Below are 24,503 nucleotides of genomic sequence, written 5' to 3' on the forward strand. Positions count from 1 at the left end.
TATATTTCTAGATTAATGAATTTTATATGCGCAAAGCACTCTTTTAGCCTTTTAAAGTAGCCTTATAAAATTCATAATTAATTTATATGCGAATTTATTTATAAATAGAGATGCTCTATAAAATATAATTTAATTTGAAAATTGTAAATGTTATCTTGTATCCAACTTTTTACAGCGACAATACACAAATTCATGAAACCAAAAATTTTAATTCCACAAGGCAAATTTTTATTTCAAGTCATATATTAATTATTAATTTTATAATTTAAAAGATTACAAGTGTCTTGCGCATTATCAAATGTCATCTCGAAATGTATATTACATTTAACTTTTGATGCAACTGATCTATCCAGAATGCTTCTTAATATCAATACATACATCAAATTTTGCGGAATTTTAAACATTATTTTCACAAAGTCGCACAGCGTTCGTTACATTCGTCACGAATTTACACGCTCCCTATATAAATAGAAATCAAAAGAAAAGAATCAATACACATTAAGGAGGACCTGGACGGATGAGCTGTATAAAAAATTAATAAATTTAATATGTTTCTAGATTATTAATGAATTTTTATGCGCAAAGCACTTTTTTAGCCTTTCAAAGTGGCCTTATAAAATTAATAATTAATTCATATGCGACTTTATATATAAATAAAGATACTCTATAGAATATAATTTAGTTTGAAAATTGTAAATATTATCTTGTATCCAACTTTTTACAGCGACAGTACACAAAAATTCATGAAACTAAAAATTTTAATTCCACAGGGCAAATTTTTACTTCGAGTCACATATTAATTATTAATTTTATAATTTAAAACATCACAAGTGCCTTGCGCATCATCAAATGTCATCTCGAAAAGTATATTAATTTGTAAAAAACTTTCGATACAACTGATCTGTCCAGAATTCCTCCTTAATATCAATACATACGTCAAATTTTGTGGAACCTTGAATGGTTTGAATCTAAATTACAGATCTAAAATCCCTCAAGGGAGACTCGTGGAAAGATGATTAATTATCGATATTGATATTTTCTTTTTTAACGCAGCGATAAAGTGTCCTTTCTTGTCGAATCGTGAGCTTCCGCCTTGCTAATGAAAATCGCTTATCGCTACCGACCGTCATCGTTTATCGCGCTTGTCATTATTACGCGGTGTCGATGAGTGGAAGAGGGGGAGGTGGAGATGGAGGTGGAGGATAAAAGAGAGAGAGAGAGAGAGAGCATCAACAATGAGCCGGGGATTAGCCCGGTCGGTCTCGTTAACCGACCACCGACGACGATCGTCGTTTCTACGTCGACTCTCCTTCGAGACCGATAATATCGATGCACCGCGCGCCACGTGGCTCGCTTGAGCGCGGCGGCCCAACCTAACCTAACCCCTAACGCTTCCACTCTCGCTCGCGCCGCAGTGCCGTAGCGCTTCCGACGCTCTCGGCGCGTTTCGCGCGCGCTCCGTTTACGCTCAATGTCGCCCGGATCCAAAGTCGACCCGGAAAGTCGCGTGCAACGTGCGCAAACGGCCGCGTCGCCGTTGAACGCGCCGACAGGATCCGCCAGTGGGTGGGGTGCGAGAGCTGCGTACGTCATTCACCGGAGATGACGTCGTACGGAGTCCAGGCGCGGCTCTCCGCATTCCGGCGCGCGTTCCCTTCAGGTCGATCGATGTCGATCCCGCGCCTCCGTGTCGATTGACATGGTTTCCTCTCGCCTTGTCCGGAGAGACGCAAGGTTGACATCGATCGGAAAGATGGATGATCGTTTCTCTCACTCGAGCGACGACACTTTGAATTTTTCCCAGCACGAAAGCTCCCCAGCAAACATTTATATAATTATTAGTTGTAATTTCCCATTCGATATAACTGTTATATAACTGTTGCATAACATGTAACAGTTATATAACTGTTATTTGGTGTTTGGGTCGTCTTCTAGTGAAAATATTTCTCGAGGCGGATGCAAGAAAAAGTCGAGATTCTCGCGTATCAACAAACATGGAATGTCGAGAGGCGCCGCTCCTGCGAATCGATGCCGCCGCCGAGCGACAGATGGCGGCACTGTTCCCCGGTCCCTGCCCACATGTGCAAAGATGGCCGTCCGCGAGATCGGCCTCTCGGTGCGTTCGCTCACGTTCGAATTTCGCTGTCACGCCAACGTTGCGCTCGCTTAACGAGACCGTCGTGTGGAATCGGTCCTGGTGGGCGTGCGCCTTTCGAGGAGGACTCGAGGAACGAAGCCCAGCAACGTTCCCGCAAAACGGTGAGCAAGCCGCGACGAGGGGCATCCCATATTTTTCCTCGACTCGACCGAGACACGCGTGCAACCACCTCGCCTGGGCACACTCTCGTTCGTCTCCCTCGCTCGTGCTCGTTTAACGGCGACGGAGAGGAGGAGACGAGACACCCGTGCGTCTCGAATAACGGAATTTGCGCCGCGAATCCGGAAGCAACGTTGGATATATCGGGGACGCGATAACGATACTCGACGCCTGGAATATCTCGGCGGGTGGAAAACACGTCGACGTCAACGTGTCGCGTCGTAGGTGGTCGCGAGTAATTGCCGTGTAATTGCCTCGATGAAGAAATCGGGAAGGCGAGGGCGACGCGAAGGAGAGAACGTTATCGAGATAGGAAATGCGATATATATTTCGGGAATACACGCGCCTAGATAACTTATCTATGTGCTGCATAAGCGCGATTAGTAGTATCTTGTTCCTCGTTAGTTGGTACTAGAGCAGAAGTATACTTTTCTTTAAGCACTTTGTTTTTGTTTCTCCCATCTCTCTTTCTCTCGAGTAAGAGCTCGAAAGTCATTAATTATTTTTATTTTATCTCTGTATATTTTTATTTTATCTTTGTATATTTTTATGTTCTCTTTATGACAAATCGGTAATAATTCTTGTGTAACTAAAGGTGTCTATATAAGCTTCAAGATGGAATAAATCAAGTCATGTATCATCTTCTTCTCTTTTTATTCGGTGAATGTGAAAAATATTTTTGTAGACATGGACATATGCTAGAAACTCGAATGTTAAGTCTTATCAGAATAATCTAAGAAACATTATATCTAATGTAATATGCTTGTGATAGCAAGATTAATCAGTCTAAACATGATTGATGATGATTCATTTCGGTTTAGATGGTCAAGACGATTTCTAAATCGTTGAACATAAATATTTGAATGGGGAAGATTAGTGTTAAGAAATAGTTAAATATCTTATCTCATTATATTGTCTTCTATATTTCCTATATTTATTTACAGTATCTATTACGCAATATCTATATGAGAGATACTGTAAATGTGACTTGTATTAAGACTCAAGCCATATGGCTATAATTTTTTTTACTTTCTAAAAGATATATATTTATGTAAATAAATTTCCTAAAAATTCTGAAAATGCATAGCGTGTAAAACAGAGTTTTACATCGTATCACACGTGTAACCACACATTGACCTTGCGTTTTATGCATCTATTTATTATGTCGTAAAAAGAGTGTGAGAGAGAATTTTACGATATCTCGAGATAGCGATAAATGACGAATTGAACGCCATTCGATTGTTATAGGATGTATATTGAGCAAGTTGCAAATTTTGTGTTTCAGGATCGGAATTTCATGGAAATTACAGCGCCCAACCAGGGGGCCAGGTGGGTGGAAGTGCAGCGAGTAATGTAGGAGTACCCACGGGTAGAGGGCCGCCGCCGTTGGGCGGTATACAGACGATAGGACAATCCGCAGCGGGTATACCGTCGGGAGGCCCTGCCGGAGGGCAAGCACCTTCGCAAGCACCAACACCGGGAGTGCAGTCGCAACCGCCGCAAGGTCCGGCGCCTACCACGACACCGCCTGTCCATACACCGTCACCTCAGGAAATGGGAAAGCAGGCCCACTTGCAGACGCAACCGGCGTCTTTACAACAGGTTTACGTGCCGGCGCAGAATAGGACGTCTCAGGTACGTGTACATTGTTATTTCCGCATAAATAATCTTGTGCAAGAAGGAGATTTTTTTTAAATAAATGAAAAGATTACGCAAAGACCGATTTTAACGACTTATATTGATATTATAGGGCTATTATCAAACGGGTCCAAGGCCGCAACAACCGCGTGGTATTAATCATAGAGGTGGCCAGAGTACCAGCGGAACACCAGTAGTCGGAATGACTGGGGTAGGTGGAGGCGGAGGGCAACCGCCCGCGTTATATCCGCATCATGGTCTACCGGTGCAGGCTGCTGGTGCTGCTATGTATATAAGTCAGAGTCAAGTCCACGGGATTCATACGGGACCTCATCAACAATCGGTGTATCCTATGAATAATCAAATACCGATTCATCAGGTATTAAATATATACCATATTTTCATGTAAAGGATATATCATGTTTAATAAGAAACATAGATGAATAAGAAATGTATAATAAAATATATATATTATTATTATTATTATTATTATTATTATTATTATTATTATTATTATTATTATTATTATTACATATCTCTTATTCACGTCTCGTATTAAACATGATATATCCTTTTGTTTAAAGTCCATAAATATACTTTTAATAGAATATGAAAAATGTAACGCAAAGTCTTTTATACGTTTTCAGTTCTCTGGTCCACCTCAAAGGCACCAACCACAAAATCCGTCGTTTTATCACCCGTCGTTTTCGCCTCAAATCATAACGCAACCAGCCCCTATGTTTGGACATTATGCGGCCGCACCTCAGCATGGCTGTGAGTTATATTAAGATTCACATTTAATGTCAAATCGAAATAATTTCAATCATGTTAAATGGTCATGTTTTTTTTGACAGATTATTACGCGACGTCAAATACAATGAATTTGGGTAGGCCGAGTACAAGTGCAGTCAGTGGTGGGGCGCAACATGTCGCAAATCCACTGGCCAGTGCTCAAGGTGCTCCAGTCGTACCGCAAGGTACACTTCAGCAACCTACCCAACAAGCCCAACCTCTGCCTACAATGGGTATACCTCTTACGCAAGCTGGTATGTTGCTCTCAAATAAATAATTTAATAAATGAATAAACGTATTATTACTCATATCTTTGAATCGTAATCATAGAGAATATCTCAAATTAGATTTATTATGTTTTTATTATATTATTACGTTTTTACATTATACATGTGTATTTAATCTGACGGATCTAATTTTTTTTTTTCCTTTTTTTTCTCGGGCAATCCATTTTCATAATCCAGGTTGGAATTCTTGCTTTAATTCTTTAGACGTATACGCGGGACATAATGGTGGTGCTACAAATGCTAACAGTGTCACTAGGTCTCGGAAACCTAGAGGACAGAACGCCATTTTGGACATAGTAAATCCAATAACGGGCAAAAATATAAGCGACGAAATTTATAAGGATAACGAAACTACGCAGAGTGGTGAATCCAGTAATCGTGAGACGCCACAACCAACACAGGTGAGTTGCGTAGAAATGTATCGACAATTGGCTAAGAGAGTTTAGCATACAATGGAGCTTATGCTCTGTAAATAGCTAATCGTGTGTAACGCAACAGTACTTTCATATGTTTAAAACTTTTAACTCTCATAGTCAATTGTTTGTATTTGTATCTGTATACCCACACGAGCCATGTCCTCTAGCGAATTGCTTGAAATTTTCATACTTGGATAAAAACGATTAGATTTTTTCTCAAAGATTTAATACATATATACAAGATATATAAAAGATTTAATACATGTATACATCGCTTTCCACATTGATGTCGTTTCTAAGCTCGATATCGTGGTTCGATATCGATGAAACGCGTATTTTTTTCTTCCTTTCCCCTCATTTATTCGATACACATATAGCGAGGATTCTATGGCTGTAGGGTGACAGATGTATAAAGTCTTGAACATTTATTTCGTTCATCCAAGTGCTTTAGTTTTGATTTCTCTCGCCCTATGATTTGAGTTTGGAAGCCAGTTTTTAGTTGTCAAGCGTAATGTTTGAACAAATAGCATGTGCCATCGTCTATCACGCAGATTTGGTGATTGTTACAGAATAATGGTGCGGAGGTGGTAGCCGATTTCGCGGCTCGCGTCGCGAAAGCCGCGACCGAGGACTCGGACTCGGTATCGACGAGCGCGCCCGAAACGGCGCCTAACACAACTCAAACAACGGCGCAAACGTCGTTATCGAACGTTCATAATACCAATTCCGCTAATGACGCGAATAGTCAATGTAATACTGGTCCGCCTATGCCCACGCAAAGCATAGCCGGCGCTGGCGCTGGCAAAACTGTATCTACGATAGGTAGTCAATTGTTAGGTACTTGTAGTAATGTGGGACAGATTGAACCTAACACGGCCAAAACGACGGAATCGAAAGCGTTGCAGCTTCCCGTGAAGGAGTTTCAACCTAGGAGTGAAGTAAAGAGCGTGACGATCGAGGAATCGTCGTCTCCCGTCGTTCCTCCGGTGGTAGCCGTCGCGAATAAAGATCCTGTTTCCGTGCAGCTTACCGCGCCGACTGCTAACGCCGAAACAGCGACAGTGACGGCTGAGATCACCGAACCCGAGGTCGTCGGGCCCGCGGTTGCTGGAGTCGGAATTGCCCCAGAGCCTACCAAGCCCGTCAACGTTTCCTCGTCCAACGTAATACAGACGACGATCGCTCCGTACTGGAGCAACATTACCCCTACCCAGGAACTCCCGAAACCGTCCGCCACTGCCTCGAGTGCTAATCTCGTTCCTACCAGGGAGCCGTTCCCTAACTTATCCAAGGCTACGTCGAATTCGCCGCCGAGGAGGAAACTTAACGCCACCGAACTGCCTTCGAATACCAAAGAGCAAAAGGAGAGAAAGACCCGGGAGAAGAGCCTCGGCTCTCGCGGTACCACTCCTACGCCCGTTCATAACCAGGCGGCGGACCATCACCATCATCACCAGAAGCCGAACGGCGACGCAGCCGGCGACAAAACCGAAGCGGAGGCGCATCCCAGAAATGAAGTTCAGCAAAAACCCGCAGACGGTGAGTACAGCGTTATTTTTTCTCAGCAATTTATTAAACATACATGAGAGAGAGATGAATGGAGATATCGATTGAGATTGTCGTTTCGCGTCACTCCAGCGAGTCATTTTATTGAAAAATAATCTTGTATATAATCTCCGGATGCGCGAAATTAATCATTTATCGTGTGTTGGTCGATAAAATGCATGGAAATTCCAAATGGGAGATGACGGATGAAACAAAGCGCGAATTCTGAATCACATATGCTCGGGGTTACGCCCATGCGAGTACAGCCTTGAACGAGTTTACTCAAGGCTACATCCTCCTCTCTCTTTCCTTTTCTCTCTTTTCCTCGCAACTGGAAATTCCCTCGGGCCGCGATATTATCGAGTAAACATATGGCTGCGCACAAATATTATTCATTGATAGAAAAACGAACGTATTCTCTCTCCAAAACCTCTCGAAATCGTTTGAACTTTGCGCTGTGCGCGTCACGCGAGATAAATATAGTTTCAGATAGCTCTCCAGATAAGCGCAGTTTTCGTGAAAATGTATTTCCACGCGCTTCAATCCTCTATCATCCTTCATTATTCAATCGATTTATTATGCTACTTGTCATTTATTATAATTAATTTATTCTGCTCCGAAAAGAAGCAAATCGAATATCGGATCGTTGTCGATAAATCGCTATCCGATTTCGGGGAATTGCGGTAAGGATTTTTACAGCTGTCGTAAAATTCCAATACACACACGCACGCACACAGACACACACGTGTCTCTCCAAGCACGCACGAAATAAAATGTTCCCGCGCATAGCTGTTTAGGAACTTTTGCGTCGGCGTCGAAGAACCTCGTCGCTTCCCCTGGAGAGGGCACCCTTCCGTACCCCAACCTAACGTAACCCAGCCTAACGCTAACCTCCAAAAGCCACGAGGAGATAATCGTGGAGTTGTGTGTCTTCAGTGCGTCCTCGTCTCTGCATCGGACAGTGTCGCGCGCTTCCGTTCACCCTCCCTCGTCGTCGAACTTTGGCGAGTTGGCCGACGACTCCGAAACACGCCGGCGTGCATTCGCTTTTCGAATTCCTTCGCTGTTCGACCGTTAGCCGACAAGGGCGCAAAGTGGTGCGAACGCCATTGGAAGAGGAGCGCTTTAAATACTACCGTGTCTCGATTATCCGGACCGAATCGCTCCCGATCGTCGATTTCTACCCTGCATCGAATGCCTTGCCCGCGAATAAATTTTCGAGGAGACGGTCATTTCTCGATTCTTGCCTAACGAATTTTCAAAGGAACGAAAGCGTCGCGACATAGTGTTGTCATTGTTGTTGTTGACGAAGCATTTGCGGTCTCGAAGCGTGTTATAGTTTCGTCGTCTGATTTTTAATGCCAAGTTTATTTAATTAGTGTTATATTTCTGACGTTTCCATTTTTCAACTCTACACATCGATAAATCGCCGCAAAATGAAGAGAAAGGGTAAGATACAATTCTTTTTTCGCATGTGTCCACATTTTTTGTTTATTTCTTGTGTTTGCAAAAAAATTTATTTACCCCTCGTAAGAAGGATACCTCGATTTGCTCGCTCGCGTTGTTTATAATTGCTACGTCGAACGCGACTCAATTATTCGCGAATACACGTGTTTCGATGGGATTTCGAAGGATGTACGTGGCCATGGACCTCATGGCGTGTTTCGTCTATCCTGCTTCTGTCCTTTATCTAGAATTTTCCCGCCAAAAATGCATCGTTAGCTCTGCTTCTTGGTAAAAATCAGATTGGACTCGCGCGCGACGATTTTTTCTTTATCTAAATATACGTGATTTCGTCTTTCGACGTAAGAAAAAAGGAAAGCGATCCACATTTTTTTTCTTTTTTTTTTTGAGGAAATTTCGAGAAAATTGTCGTAGCATCGCGTCCAAACTAGCGAAAGCTCCCCTCCCGAACGATCGTTATGGACAATAGATGGTTTCGTCCGTCTACCTTTTGTGCTACGATAGAAACGTGTAAGAACTTGGCGAAGAAGGCAAGGCAAGGCGAGTCGAGGCGAATCGAGCCGAGCCGAGTCGAGCCGAGTCGGGAGAAGCAAGAAGCCAGACGGTGACGCGATTGCGCGAAAATGGCCGACTCTCGGCGAGGATGAACGAAGCGGGATTAAGCCAAGACGCGCGGGAGAGAGGGGAGGAAGTGACGGTATCGGTCCTCTCCTTCGTCGCCGAGAACCGGACGGCCTTCAGTAGCCAGCACGTGCTGGGCTAGCCGGTCGCATTTTACTCCGCTCTCTTCTCCCAATATTCTGTCCCTTCCTTTTTTTAAATTTAATTTAATTTAATTTAATCCCTTATTTTTTATTTCGTCGCTCGCTCCTCGACGTTCCTCGATCGAATTTCCAAGATCGTTCGTCCCGACACCGCTCCCCTTTTCGTATCCCTCGATCACATATCGCATACATCACTTTCGCCCACGTAACGAATACGCTTATTATACATCGTTTCTCGCATCATACATCGTGTTACAGTCTGTATAATCACCGCCCACGAGGCAACTGATATTTGTACATATATTTTTTTATTTAAACGCGACGAGCGCCCTATACACGCGTCGTTCTTCCCGTTTTCCTCCGCCTGCCCGACTCGTTTCTCATCCCACGAGAGAGAGAGAGAGAGAGGAGTCCCTCGTGCTTTGTTCCTGATCTCGTTGGCGTGCTCTCCGAGGAATGGATTTTGGTCTAGTGAATAGTAAAGTATTTAGGAAATAGTGACGTGCGAAAATCAACTGTGGAAGAGACGATCTAACGATCGAGATGTACGTATATCAAGTGTATCTCTTTATCATTTCGGTGCGCAACGTGATTGAAAGATGTCGGTGTCTCGGGCTCCCTGGCAACGTGGTTCCCGACATCTTGTGGTCGGCGAGACGAGGCGAGACCAGGCGAGACGGCGCGAAACGAGCCGAGACGAGACGCGCGCGCGTGCGCCCGTTTTTACTCTTATCTCTCTTATTTGTTTCATTAGATTTGTAAATTACATGCGCAACAATTCTACGTGGCGGTCTCGGGCCGATAATATCGCGCCTTCGGACTCCGTCGTCGAACCTCACGAAGGCGGAGCTCAAGTATGGCCACCGAAATCTGGTTACTTGGACGAGCACTCCCGGCATTTTACTCTAGTTTCCGGATCCTCGCATTCTCGTTATTAAAAAAAATATATTGCGCATTCTCACGATGCCCGTGGCCTTTACCGAATGTCGCAGTAATTATTTATTCGAGTTTTCCACCAACCACGTGGTCCTCATCGAGTAGAATCATATGTGTCTCTTGCGCGTAAAGCGCTCGGATAGTTTTTGGTGGCTTGAAAATTACTCGGTTACGCTCGACGTGGTCGAAAATTATCATTTAATTATATTCCGCAGCGAGCGCGCTCAATGTAGAATTTTATCCGAGAGGAAGACGCGTGTTGTGTGCGTGGTGGTGGCCATTTTGTGAATGATCGAAAGAGAACGACGCACCATATTGGCACATCGAGACCCGTCCTCGGTGGATCGATCTCGAAGGCATCTCTCGATACCGTCTTCGGAGAATTGCCGCATCTTCTCTTTACGAATTCGAAATCCCTGCTCCGTTTTTTACGCGAAATTACGTTCCGACAAAGACTTGAAATTCTTCCTTATTTTATCAAATATTTATTAGCTGTTATCTTATTAGTTTATCTCTCGAATTGCTCGTGAGGATGAAGGAAATCGATCTCGTGAGATTTATCGAAAAGTTCGGAGGGAAATGACGCATACGACATATGCAAACGCGATTGTCGGTACTTTTCGACGCGGCGGAAACGCGTCAGAATCGTGGGAAATTAATCGACGGTATCGCGCGAAAATGCACGTTCTCGATGCGTCGAAGGAATTCTTTTCGCAGCCGGGGTCACGGCCGCGCGCTCGCGCGCACTAACGCAGAGTGAGTGCGTGCGTGCGTCAGCGCGCGCACGCGCTCGCACGGTTGAGACCTCGGCTAACGCCATTTCACAAGAACACGCGGCGTGCATGTGCGCCAAAAAAAATATCACGAGACTTTCGGCGCTGCGGCCGGAGCGACAACCTTGAAGCCGCGATCGGGTGAAAGTCTTCCGCGGTTTTAGAAAAAGTCGTCGGAAAAGGTGACTCGGCGCACCGAGGACTGCTTCGCGAAGCACCGCAGGAGATTCTCCAACGAGACCGGAAGAGAGGGCGTGTGTCAGTTGCCTCGCGTTCATCGTATTCCGTCGCGTTTAAAAATATTCCCGAGGACGCGATAAGGAGCCGACGAATATAATTGTTTGGCGGTTTGCAATAGACGTGAAAAACATCATATTTATTGAGTCGATTTTTTTTCGCACTCGTCACCGATAACGAGGAAAGCGCGAGAATAAGACGAGAGAGATACGTACGTACTCGCGTACTCGCGAGTATTATTTTTTTCTCCTCGTCTTGCGCGATGCTCTTTGAGCCCCGAGTCCGCGGCGATGGACGATTCGCGAGAACGATCCACGCAGCCAGCCGTCGTCTAATTATATCGTCCTTCTCGAAATTTGCAGTCGCCGCGCGTCATCGCTCCTCGCGATCCGAATATCGACGGTGATTTTTATTTATCGCCGGAGAATCGATCCCCCTTGGAGACCGGCCGGTCTCGACCTGCTTTTGTAAAACCCGACTCCAATCTACTTTCGTGCGCGGACGGTCGGTGAACGTATCGCGCGAAACTAATTAGCCGATTTCGACGATCGTCAGCTGGGAGAAATCCGTCGACCTAAAGGAGAGTACCTACGGGATACCAGGGGGGGTCTACGCTGGATTTCGACGGAATCGGGAATCCCACGTTTACGAGAGTCGACAAATAAATGAACGAACGGATCCAGGAATTTTTATTTTATTTTCTTTTCTTTTCTCCGGGCGAGCCGCTAAAATTGCGCTTTAGTGCGCCTGCTCCGTCGCGCACTAACCGGCGAACAGAACTAATTTAAGAAATCCTATGTCGTGCCTGTCGGTTTGCGCCAGTTCACAGGTTAAAATAGATGCGTGAAAGTTGTCGGGCGCCGCGGCTTAGCCAGGCCCGAGGGTTTTCCGAAGTGTCTTTCAGTCGGAGACAATCGTTCGCGGAGATCGTCTTCGTCGTCGTCGTCGTCGTCGTCGTCGTCGTGACGTCCTACGTGGATTATCTCGGGATAGATCCAAGTCGGCTCGCGCAAGCTATTCTCGACGGGTAGGGTCTTCTTCGCCTCGCGGGTTCATCGTGTTCGACGTGCGAACGTTCGAGGAGGAATATTGCCATATGTTCGCCGACGACGTCCCGTCGTGTCGACGAGATCGCCGATGAGAAACATCATGCGATCCTCGTTGCGCGTTCGCGTCGCATCTACGCCACGTTTTTGGCAGGGATTTGGCAGGTTTATAAATAAATACTGAATCAGTGCCGCGGACGCAAGCGGCAGAACGGCGACAGAAACTCGAGCCTCAACCGTCGTCGAGGATGTGAGAGTGCACGTGCGCGCGGACACACGCGAAACATGAGCGACCGAAGAGCGAACGGCGGCGGCAGCCGTGCCAGCAGCAGCACGAGATCCAAAAGTCGTAATCGACGAGGATCCCGAGATCATGGTACATGAGATTTGTGATCGGCGAGGCGGGATACGCGTCAGATTAGAATCGAAACTACGCTTGAACTACGATCAAATGCACGTTAATTAATAGCTACACCCTCTTCGTCTCGTCTTAACGACGGGGTGGAAAGAAACTCCTTTGTTCTTTTTTCTCGAGCTTTTAATTCACATCGATACAGTGGTACAATAATCGAGCAATATATACATTTGTTAAAATTACACGTGCGGTTCTTTTTTCAGCTGCCTTGATATTTCCACGTTCACTTTCCATGTATTACTCTTATCACGAGCTCTGTTTTTTTTTGTAGGTAAAGCTATGCAGAAGCAAAAAAGCAAAAATAAATTGAAACCTCGCGAGCTGAACCGGAAAGGTGCGGAAAAGGAAGGCACGGATATGGATGCCTTCGTAAATAATACCGTATCGACGACGAAAGCGGCGGAAATCAAGCAAGACAACAAGGAGCAACATATTCCCGCCGCCCAGAGGGACAGTAACAAGGAGCCCGCTAGAGAGATCAGCAAAGATATCAAGGAGAAGGACAATTACGAATCGAAAAAGGAGATTCTGCCTGTTCACTCCGTAAAAGCTGAGAAACTCGCGCCAGCTGAGGTGCCTAAGGAAAGCGCTCCAGTACCAACGCTCCCTGTAGACAAGTTGCCGACTAGCAAAGAAGCATCGCCGAAAAAAGAAGATGACACCAAATCCAACACGGTATTCGGCGATGTGGTCGATCACGTGTATATCGAGGAGAATTCTGAACCAGTGGAGACGGTAGTCTTGGATCCACTGGTCGCGCAGAAAAATGAAGAAAACTTCAAGGCCTCGGTATTCCACACGTCCAACGACGAAAAGGCAACAACGATAGTAACACCAACGGTCACGGAGAAGAAGCAGCAAGAAACCAAGACTCCTAGTAGTAACGTATCGAACGAGGTCACCGCCACATCGAGACAACCGCCTCTCAAATACGACTACAAAAAAGATCAATGGAGTCCCGCAAATTTAAGCGGTAAAAAGATCTATGACCGCGATTTTTTAATGAAGCTTCAATTTGAACCCAACAGCCGGATCAAGCCGCCTAACCTTCCGAATTTACAAGCCGTTCTGAAGGATAGTTTACAGGTATGATTACTTGTTGATTTTACACACTGTGTATAATTTATATACAAATACATGCATTTAATATTTTATCACTAATGTGATTTTTACAGAATACGCATAATTCCATTGACCTGAGAACATTTAAGGACGCAAACATGACCAGGCATGACTCGTTGTTGCCAGGATTCGCAAAGGGAAATATGAACACGCGACTGGTAAGTCTAATTAAACCCAAAATATATAACATATTTCGAAAAGAAAGCGATCGAAAGATAAATGATGCCGATGAAAAGTAGTGGTCCGAAATCTTATGACGGATAATATATATTTTCTGATTGAAATCTCTTTCTCCGTCGAATTAGTTTGTCATATATATCAGCTCTGATATTAAGACATGTCTTTTTCATGCAGCCACCAACGAGCCGCAAGAGCGATCGAGGCAAACCAAAGCCAAACAAACCAAATGTTATTCACGTGTCTTTATCGCTCAGAGAAGACGTAAAATTGAGAGAAGCGGAAAACGCGTGGAGACCGACCAGATTAAACCAAACTGGTACTAGTGAAGAGGAGGTAAAGACCCAAGCCCTCTACAAGAAAGTACGAAGTGTACTGAATAAGCTTACTCCACAAAAGTTCAACACGTTAGTTGAACAGGTTCGGAGTTTAGAGATCAATACTCCAGAACGTTTGCAAGGGGTCATCAACTTGGTTTTTGAAAAAGCTGTCGACGAACCCAGCTTCTCCGTGGAATATGCGTTAATGTGCAAAGAACTGGGCATGATGGAGGTTGCGGGAGCCAATAACCAGGATAGTTCCATCAACTTTAAGAAACTCATCATCACACGTTGCCAAAAAGAGTTTGAAAAAAACCCGATTGACGACGTTGAGAGGAAGAGAAAACTTAAGGAAATCGATGAAGTTGCTGATCCTGTAAGTATCTTGCATGATGTATTCATTTTGCAACTATGTGTTTTTAATTTCTTTTTCTTAATAAAATATTTTATCTTTATATCCGATGATGATATTCTTAATATTATTCTTTACGTTTATTTATTAGGAGAAGAAGAAGCTGATGCTCTTGGAATTCGAAGAGGAAGAACGTCGTATACGTGTAAAATCCGTAGGAAATATTCGGTAAGTAAATTGTTTTATTTAACGATTTTTATTTCCAAATTTCGATATCGCGTTTTATATTAAATAAATCCGCGCGTGTATGTATTATCCGCGCGTCATATATTAAGTATATTTTATTCATTGTAGATTTATTGGAGAATTATATAAACAACAAATATTGACTGGTAAAATCATGCATCGCTGCATCCGTCATTTATTAGATCAGAATGACGAAGACAACTTGGAGTGCTTATGCAAGTTGCTAACAACTATTGGCAAAGACTTGGAATCGAAAACTGCACCCAGCAATGCTGCTAATAATGATGTAATATTCTAAAACAATGTTTTTTTTTGTTATCCATATCTAATTGGAAAACATTTATACATTACATTATTTCAATCTTCCATTCTAATCATTTCATTTCTTTTTATTTAGGACATGCAAGAATACTTCAATAGAATGCAAGAAATTGTCACCCGAAACGCACAAAACAAAGAAGGACCGGGATATGTCAAAATTAATTCGAGGATTCGTTTTATGCTTCAAGATGTTATAGATCTAAGAGCAAACAAATGGATTCCGAGAAGAAATGAGAACAATCCCAAAACAATAGACCAAATTCAAAAAGAAGCGGAATCCGAGAGACTGGATATGCAAGTCAATAGCGCTTCGTTGAATCCTCCACGTAAAGATGATCGTAATAACGACAGGAAGAGAAATCGTAAGTCTTACAATAAAATCTATCTAGTAATCTAGTTTATTAAAAATACATTCTCCGCAATAACTTTGAGTAGTGTACTATAATTATCTTGATGAATTATTATCAACAATAATTTTCTAAACTAGGTGGACCAGCTAGTGATGATGGTTGGAGTCAACCAGTAGGAAGAGTAAGACCTACATATTCGGTGGAAACGGCAAAATTGAAAATTAAAACAGTAAGTAATTCAAATTTTGTATAGCACAAGTACATTTTTTGCTATTCAAGTGCTACTATTATTAATTTCACCAATTTTTTCTTTTTTTTTTTTTTTAATAGCCACCGATGGATGATATGCAACTTGGCAACAGGGCATCTTACCTATGGAGAAATCCTCCTAATCTCCCGTCCAATTCCAATTCCAAGACAATAACAAATACGAATAAATTTGCCTGCTTGGACAATATGGCGAATTTGGACCAAGATAAAAAGATGCCACCATTACCACTCTCTGGGTAAGTCATATCTTTTCAAACACACATTACTCCATGTTGCAGTTATTTTATACTTTATTATATGATGATAAAAATTAACAGACTAGAGTTTCTGAATCTTCTAAAACTTACATGATTAAATAAACAAATTCTGACGTTTTGCAAATTGAATTAACATTTAGAGGCATATTGTGTAATCGTTTATACATATCTATCTATTATTATAGGTCGAGGTCGACAGGTCCAAGGGAAAGTGGTCGCGACTATAGAGCTTCTTATGGTATGTTCTCTCTCACATACATAGAAATGAGTTGATTTTAATGTAACATAATGTATCGTAAAAGGTACTCTTTGAATAAGTAAGTCTTACGAGAAATATTTTTACAGAAGGCAGGAGTTCTCGAAACGGCACTCATCAACCGAGCATTGCAGGACCGAGTAGAGAAAGTCATTCTTTACTGGACAACTCGCAGAGCCGAAATGTATCGATGCTCCCGCCTGTATTGAAATCGGCATCGGAATCTGGCGCAATTAGCCGTAAACCTTCGATGTCGGAAGAAGAATTCATAAAGGCTCACAACTCCATAATAAGCCACTACTTTGAAGAACAAATTGTGGAAGTAAGTTTTCCAAAAATTTAAAATGATATGTATATTCTAGTGGAAAGAGCGAAAGTATTGCAAATCAAATTATGCACGCTCCTTAGATCCATCTCTGATTCACTAAGAGATGCTTGAGTCATTGGTGTGCAATAATATGCAATACCTTCTTTTTGGTTTCTTGTAGTAATGTTGCATCATGACATTACTCATATTAACCAAAGAGAGGACAATATTAGTCTGAGAATTTTTTAAGAATATTATTATCGAAATTGATCTAAATTTGATATATAATTCAAATGTAATTTTCTTCCTGTACAGAATACGGTACTAGAAATCCAACAAAAGTTCGATAACGCAACATTCGCCAAGTTCACTCGCGAATGTATCAATTACGTTTTGGAAAAATCGTCTATCGAACGGGAGTTGATTTCCAAACTTTTATCCCATCTGCTTAGGCGAAATATTTTGCACGTAGAATGTTTCAAGAGTGGGTAAGTTATTCTCCTTGTTTATAAAATTATTATAAAATTACTTTATTATATATGTTGTACATATTAATTAATGATGAAAATCTTATGATACGGAGTAAAGATATAAAAGATATCTTTGTGTTAAGTATGCCAAAAGGATACTGATGTTTTTTTGCATATGAACTTCATCGCAATGTATCAGGTTTTAACTCTTGTCAAATAAAAAATAAATTCTATTTCAGATTGGGAGAAGTATTGGAAATAGTGGATGATCTAGTTATCGACATACCGAAAATCTGGACATACCTCGCAGAGATATTATGTAAGTAAATATATGTATATATATTATATTTTTTTTTGTTCTGGACGATATAAGATTGAAGGAAAAATTTTTGTTCCGTGATGACTATCCATACCTTATGCCATAGAAAAATGCCATGCGGGTGCTTTAGCTCAACAGGCCTGAATAAAAGAAATATCGCAGTTTATTTCTATTGTTATAATCCAAGATTGACTCACATACATACATTTCTGTTGCAGCGCATCCTATCCAAGACGAAGCCATTTCATTGTACGAGATGAAAAGCATATTTGTGAGCTTGAAAAATCAAGGCTTCGTGGGAAAGTTCATCGGTGAACTTCTGACAAAAGTATCTCACAACAAAGGAGGTAGATGGGTCACCGATAAATGGGATCAAGCTGGACTCAAACTGAGTAACTTGATTAACCCAGACCTAGAGGATGCCGAAAAGATCACCACGGAATACGTAAGTATTCCTTGCGGTGATCGTCATAATAATATATAAATTTGTATATTTGTGTATGACTGTAAATTTTGTATATATGTGTACGTATCTGTGTGTATGTATGTATGTAAATATTATTTTGCTTCTAACGCTTGCAGCAATATTTTCTGGCTAATTTGTACACTATTCTTTCTTTCTTTCATAGAACCGGTCGTTAAGAATGGCTATTCACGATTAGTGTACTACACATTCTGAATAATTATAAAAGTACACACTTATCGCGAATAACCGCTTAAGCGGCTGTAGTCAGATAGTATTTATTCTCGTGCAGCTTGTCCATAATGTGCATTATTATTATTTTTTTTTTTTACTACAATCGGCTTTCATTAATGCACAAAACTTATTCACACATATGCGCATGTACACAATCACTCAGATATATGTACATACATACACACTTTTTGTTATTTTTATATATTTTTTTTTTATTTATTTTATATTCACTTAAATTATATTCATTTGTACATATTACACACATACGCGCGCGTCACACACACACACACACACACACATATACACACACACTGCTTTTGTTTGTGCATATTCCTGCACAAATACTAATTGATGTATATAAATATATAATATATATTTTTTTTTTTGAGGGATGTATATATAAGTAACCCTCCAATAAATAACGCTGTCTCTTTTTCTCTCTCTACCTCTCCTACTCCTTTTCCTATTTTTCTTAAAACATTTTTACATAGATTATTATTGCGATATTAGTTGATTTAGTCAAGACTAAGATGAGAAGACCAGGATATGAAAACAAAACGGTTCATGAATTTATATATACGCAACATTCATTATAACAAGCACAATGGTATGAAATTAATAATTTAATTAACCACTAAAGCTCTGAAAAAGATTATTTAATACTTTATTACTATATATTTATACTTTTTTATCTCTCTTTTTATTCTTTCTTTTTATTTCTTTCAGTTTTTTTCTGTCAAACAAATACAAAGTAATCAAGCATCGCTTTCTTATCCTGCAGAATTTTTATTCCACATATAATTCTTTTACCTTATATTTTTCTAATTGCCATTCTTGTTACTAACGATTTTCCTACCATCTTATCATTTATACTGATATATGTGTAATTCCTATATATAGTACATATATATATCTTCATGTATATATTCTGAACTTTTTTCTTTTCTTGCAGACATAATTTTCAATATCTCATTAATTCTTTTGTCATTTCTAGAATTTGGAGTTCCTAACTGGTGATTATAATAGTGCCAAAGGCTCTGCTACCACTGATCAGCTCTCGTTCGAACAGATTCAAGAAAATCTTACAAGACTTATGAAAGAAAATTCTTCGTTCGACGAAATTTGCAGTTGGATAACTGTAAGTATACTCTCAAGTTACCACATATGTATTTTCATAAATGATTTTCGTAGCAACAATCTTTTATAACGAATTCATTGTTTCAGGCAAATGTTGGTAATAGGGATAAGGATCCCAAATTTATAAGACATTTAATGACTGCCATTTTAGAAACTACATTAGGTATGTATTACAACTATTCATTTTTCAGAATATTGGTTATTATTATAATTATATTATTACAAGTAATAATAGAAAAAAATATGATGAGATCTTTTTTAAGAGAGTAAAGATATATGCGAATTATCTTTGTGTTGTTCTTAGCCAAAAGGATACTGACGCAACTTTTAAAGACAATTGCTTTAAAAGTTTTCAGCATTGCTATTCTAAATTACGTTTTTCTATTTGTTTGCAGAACGACATTACGGTACGTGGAAACTAAATGTGGATTCTTTTACGAGTTTGCAAACTTTGATTCAACGATACGCCGACGCGAACGAGAAGCTAGAATTGCAATGTCTTTATGCAATTCAGAGATATATTAATAAAATCGAGTTTCCACCCGGTATGTATATGGAAATATGTGCATATATGATCAACATTAACACGAATTTATGTCATATATTACATAATATATTTCTTACATATCGCATTAAATATATATTTATTTTACTCTATTATATGTATATATAAACATATGCATGAAGAGAATGTGGAGTTGACGAGTCTTGTTCTTTTGATTACAGGCACTCTCGTTCCCATCATGAACCGGTTGTGGATGGACAATGTGATATCCAGTGACGCGTTTCTGACGTGGCAGAAGGAGATTCCAGAAGGGGCGGATATCGAAGGTCATAGTGTTTCAATTGTCGCACTTACGTCCTTTTTCACTGACTTGCAAGAACCGGACGATAATTCTAGTGTCGAAGAATTATCAACTAGTGCGAATCAGGACTGTTGACGATATTGTGATCGATTACATTATCGTCTATTAAAAAGACTCAAATACGCGTTTCCCCGTTGAAAGAAAAAATACAATGCTCGAAATCAAATTGCAGTTGTTTTTTTTTTCTTTTTTTTCTTACAAAACTATTAAAACGCAGAAACGCGTTTCCTAAATATTAAAAAAAGAACGATATAATAAATAACAATGAAGTGACACGTGAAAATGTATGTAATATAATCTATAATTCTTTACAACACTCTACCACCAACTAAAGAGGAGTGAGAGAACGCTCACAAAAACAAACAGCTGTATATGAGATACGCGCGATATACATAATGAAGATAAAGTTTAATTATTAATTATTACAGAACTCTATATATGCAAAATAATTATTATATATAATTCAATAAAATAGTTCAAAGTTAAATAAAGCAAAAAAAATGGCTCGAAAAATAATTATCGTGTTTCTTATGCAAAATATCTCTGCAGCGAGGTAGGTCGATCGCTCAATAGAACCGGAATACGCGTCTTTTTTCCATGCTTGGAATCGGAAAGACTCTCAACGTTACTTCCGATATATTAATCCGCTATATTACGGATCACACAACCGAAGTGCTTGTTACACGATTTAGATAACAAATTGCAAATCGGGATATGCAATCGAGTAGGTCAATTTTAAATGGATTAAAATTTGCGGAAAGTAAGGAAAAGGCAACTTTACCGAGATAACCAAGTCTGATACTGACAGCGACATGGTTCTTCCTATTATTGTAATGAAGAATAAGGTGTATATATATATATGTATAAATGTATATGTATGTGTATATATATATATGTATATATATATGTATATATATATGTATACATATGTATGTGTATAAGTATGTATGTGCTTGTATGTGTATATACATATATATATATATATTTATATAAAATATATATATATATATATACATATATATGCATGTATATATATTTATATAACAAAATTTCTAATTTATATCTTTGCAAGATATAAATTACAATAACTTATAATGTATTATAAGAAGAGATACTCTCGTGAGATACGAGATGGGATAGAGAGAAAGTGAGAGGGATATATAGCGCGGAATTAGGATCTGTAATCTAGAGAAGACGTTTTGAAAAAGTTATATAAAGAAAAAAAACGAAAGATTACAAATGGTGTGCATATTAAGGTACTATTTTTTAACACTAGCTATTTATAATCGCAGAAAGAGAGAGTGAGAGAGGGAGAGCGGAGCGCCATTTGGACGTATCCACGTGGTAAATGCTGTAGCGAATTGTATAAAATTGTTATTAAACTGATTTGAGGTACAGCGTGTGAGCTCATCTTTGTTTCAAACGTGCTCGTAGATAGGAGAGACTGATTTTGAGTGTGTGTGCGTGTACAGCTATCAAAGAACACATTACATTTGTCTGGCATCTATCGTTGTTAAGTGCCGACCATACGATTTATCGTACCTGTAAAAGGTAACTTAAACATTCGGAAAATATTGCGGACATTTTCGAGAGGATGAACGTAAAGAGATATACTCTCGCGAAAGTATATCGAGAGAGAATGAGAGAGAGAGAGAGAGAACGAGAACGAGTCTTTGCTTCGGTCTCCCCCGAAATCATCTATCAGAATCTTCGATCGACCATTTTTCGGAATACGAAACGTACAGACGAATCGATACAGGCTTGATTGAAATTACTGGAACATACCTATATATATTGTATGTAAATATATATTATTATTTAAGTATATCAACAGTCTGTAATGTTTCTTCTATCGGTTCAAATGGAAGTGGAAGTTACAGTGCGTGTTTCGTTATCTGTAACAATGTTTTTCCTCCGTTCCCTACGCGTATACATATGTTCCTTCCTTTTTATTGTAAAAACTTTTTTTTTTTTTTACAGTAATCCCTTGAAACTCATTGCACAGATTCAGATTTTCGCACCTATCATAAATAAAGAATCCAGAATCGGCAGAAAGATAAGATAGCTCATACTGAATAAAAGAGATTGGCATTTTCTTCAATCTGATTTTCTTGTGATCGAAGGGATTAAATTATACGAAATGTATACGCGAGTATACATTTATTATAGAGCTGCTACATATATATGAAGAGTATACAGAGAACGTGGTAAAGCAAGTGCAGCAAAGAAGAAAGAGGAGAGAGCGTAAGATTTGCACGTGAGTGTACACATATGTGGTGCATCTTGCGAACCCCGCAGATATAAATAAAATATAATACTAATTTATATATTTATGAATAAAAAAATATTGTTAAAAAAACAATGTGAATAATAAATAAAAGATTATCATTGTAAATGAGAGTCGAGGACGACACTATAAAAAATTTCGACGCGGATTACAAGAGGACGGAAGCTGCTTTGCAATGTTTCACACGCAATATATATGATGCGATGACGCATTATTTTGACGTTTCATCGCGTGCAAACACGCACGTATACAGAGTGTTTCAGATAGATAGAGTACGATGCTATTGTATTCTTTTTAAGAAAAACTAAGATCTTTTTTTTTTAATTTAACAGTTTAACTAAGTTAAAATTTAAAAAAATTCATTCCTTTTCAAAAACTAAGATCTTTTTCATTTCTTTCAAAAACTAAGATTTCTCGAACTAAGACTTCTCGAGAATCCTTATTTTTTTATTACACAAAGAATATCGAATTTATCTATTATGGAACATTCTGTATATTGTTATCACACGTACTCGAATACATATGTTTCCTTTGACAGATGTAAAGTACTTGGAATACATATGCTTGCTTTGTAAAGATTTACACCATCATAATATCTTTATTTTATATTGTATAATATAAAATAAAGATGTTGCTGTAGAATTCGGAAAACGTCGCGATACATATAAATATACAAATACGTTTCTATATATAAATCATCATATAAAAAAAAGAAAAGAACTATTACATCATAAAAAAATAAAAAAAAAGCTTTAGTCATACAAAAATTGTCAATTTTATTTTCTCGAGAACGATACTTTGCCGATGAGACGCAATCGATGGAACAAGTATTAATTAATAAAATTACTTTTAATTAAATTAATTAATTATTAGTAAATTTTTGAAATTATAAAATATAATGAGAGATACGAAATACTTTTGCAATTTTTTTCTAAAATAAAGAAATATTTGACTATATTTTTACGCGTGCGATTTCGTCAACATATATTACATATTGAAATCTGTCGCAGAGTGTCGACCGTGTTTTTATGTATTTGAAAAAAAAAACATTATCAGCACATAAGAGGATTTTCTTACCAGTTCCTTAAAATATCTAATGCCGCTCGAAATCGACGACAGTCTCGATGGCCGGAGAACAACATTTAATCCAGAAGAGATATATCTATCTATTGTAAACCAGAGGATCTTCTGAAATGCGCGGACGTTGCAAAGGGACCCTCGTCGGCAAATCCCGCGATCTCTTGGGGGATTATCGCGTATTCCTCGACACTGGTGCACGGTCTGCACATGCACTCCAGCGGCGCCTTGGTAATCATCTGGTGAACAAACAACATGTAACAATATAACACAGCATTTGACATTTCACGTTCAAGCCGAGTCGAACGATCGCGTTTCGCGATCTGACAGACAATTTCGAGAAACGAGGATCCTCTTCCTTCGAAAAATGAAGGAAAGAAAATAATAATCAGAGGACTCGCGCCTCCTTCATTTCAAATCGGGCGCCCACGCTCGCGGTCCGCGTTCCGCGTCCGCGTCCTGCTCGCCGATTGGCCGGGGGTCATTCATGATTCGAAAACAACATGGCCGCGCGAGACTCGCGATTGTCGCGGAAGGCTTCGCTGCTGACTCGAGCGAACGATCGGTGGTGAAATTGAGCGAGTGTTGGTTCGTACGTTGCTTCTGCGCGACTCCGGACGTCCCGATCGCGGATCGTCGTGTCGCGGATAAACCGAGGGAGAATCTCACCTTCCGGAACTTCTTCTCCCCTGGTTTCGCCCTCGGACAGAACAGGGAGACACTAGCCTCTCTCTCGCCGCTTTCCTGACAACACATGCAGCTTCGCTCCATTTGCCACATCTTGGACCCGGACACCTGTGCGTGTCAACAAACCGAGTCACATATCGTACGCGTATATATTTATTACGTGTGTTCTCCTCTCTTCATGTTTTATCCCGTTGCATTGAATGAGAGAAAGTAAAAAAGAAAGGAAGATAACGGGCTCTATCAAACGTCAAGATACTCGCGAGTCTCTGCAATGTTATATCGGTCGCAACGACTCATGTTTATAATCTTAACAAAAAGTGTGCTTTTTGCGCGTGTATACATTTTGTAAATATAC

The 24,503-nt window shown here is 40.1% G+C and overlaps 3 protein-coding genes and 1 non-coding gene across 9 annotated transcripts in view; 3 read left to right on the forward strand and 1 right to left on the reverse strand.

Moving 5' to 3' along the window:
* Eif4g (eukaryotic translation initiation factor 4 gamma) overlaps positions 1–21,924 on the forward strand; it is a 24,307-nt gene extending 2,383 nt beyond the window's left edge. Inside the window, exons 2-25 of one of the 3 annotated variants that reach the window (XM_083088430.1) lie at positions 1,936–2,259; positions 3,603–3,952; positions 4,068–4,334; positions 4,585–4,729; positions 4,810–5,001; positions 5,212–5,435; positions 6,020–6,989; positions 12,902–13,716; positions 13,806–13,910; positions 14,107–14,625; positions 14,753–14,829; positions 14,956–15,133; positions 15,245–15,530; positions 15,656–15,747; positions 15,849–16,024; positions 16,231–16,283; positions 16,391–16,623; positions 16,924–17,096; positions 17,318–17,397; positions 17,616–17,842; positions 19,089–19,232; positions 19,319–19,394; positions 19,627–19,776; positions 19,958–21,924. In XM_083088430.1, the coding sequence (XP_082944556.1) occupies positions 1,936–2,259; positions 3,603–3,952; positions 4,068–4,334; positions 4,585–4,729; positions 4,810–5,001; positions 5,212–5,435; positions 6,020–6,989; positions 12,902–13,716; positions 13,806–13,910; positions 14,107–14,625; positions 14,753–14,829; positions 14,956–15,133; positions 15,245–15,530; positions 15,656–15,747; positions 15,849–16,024; positions 16,231–16,283; positions 16,391–16,623; positions 16,924–17,096; positions 17,318–17,397; positions 17,616–17,842; positions 19,089–19,232; positions 19,319–19,394; positions 19,627–19,776; positions 19,958–20,172 (6,071 nt within the window). In that variant the 3' untranslated portion in view covers positions 20,173–21,924. The remainder of the gene's footprint in view (positions 1–1,935; positions 2,260–3,602; positions 3,953–4,067; positions 4,335–4,584; positions 4,730–4,809; positions 5,002–5,211; positions 5,436–6,019; positions 6,990–12,901; positions 13,717–13,805; positions 13,911–14,106; positions 14,626–14,752; positions 14,830–14,955; positions 15,134–15,244; positions 15,531–15,655; positions 15,748–15,848; positions 16,025–16,230; positions 16,284–16,390; positions 16,624–16,923; positions 17,097–17,317; positions 17,398–17,615; positions 17,843–19,088; positions 19,233–19,318; positions 19,395–19,626; positions 19,777–19,957) is intronic. The other 2 variants (XM_083088431.1, XM_083088432.1) reach the window with 2 other exon arrangements.
* Positions 16,696–16,836, forward strand: LOC145965855 (small nucleolar RNA SNORA53). The gene has a single exon (XR_014436842.1). It is a non-coding gene; the product is annotated as a small nucleolar RNA SNORA53 (small nucleolar RNA).
* The window catches only part of LOC145965113 (bursicon), a 6,321-nt gene continuing 3,104 nt past the window's right edge, over positions 21,287–24,503 (reverse strand). For both annotated transcript variants that reach the window (XM_083088452.1, XM_083088451.1), the window contains 2 exons: positions 24,131–24,256; positions 21,287–23,700 (listed from right to left, as the gene is read on the reverse strand). In XM_083088452.1, coding sequence (XP_082944578.1) covers positions 23,551–23,700; positions 24,131–24,256 — 276 coding nt within the window. In that variant the 3' untranslated portion in view covers positions 21,287–23,550. The remainder of the gene's footprint in view (positions 23,701–24,130; positions 24,257–24,503) is intronic.
* Positions 23,950–24,503, forward strand: part of LOC145965108 (zinc finger CCCH domain-containing protein 10) — a 15,019-nt gene continuing 14,465 nt past the window's right edge. Inside the window, exon 1 of one of the 3 annotated variants that reach the window (XM_083088443.1) lies at positions 23,950–24,308. The gene's annotated coding sequence lies outside the window, so the exon portion shown is untranslated. The remainder of the gene's footprint in view (positions 24,309–24,503) is intronic. The other 2 variants (XM_083088441.1, XM_083088444.1) reach the window with 2 other exon arrangements.

This window comes from Camponotus vicinus, unplaced genomic scaffold (assembly GCF_025532165.1).
Source record: "Camponotus vicinus isolate PSW18456_S1 unplaced genomic scaffold, iyCamVici1.0 SCAF_14, whole genome shotgun sequence".
Taxonomy (NCBI): Eukaryota; Metazoa; Arthropoda; class Insecta; order Hymenoptera; family Formicidae; genus Camponotus; species Camponotus vicinus.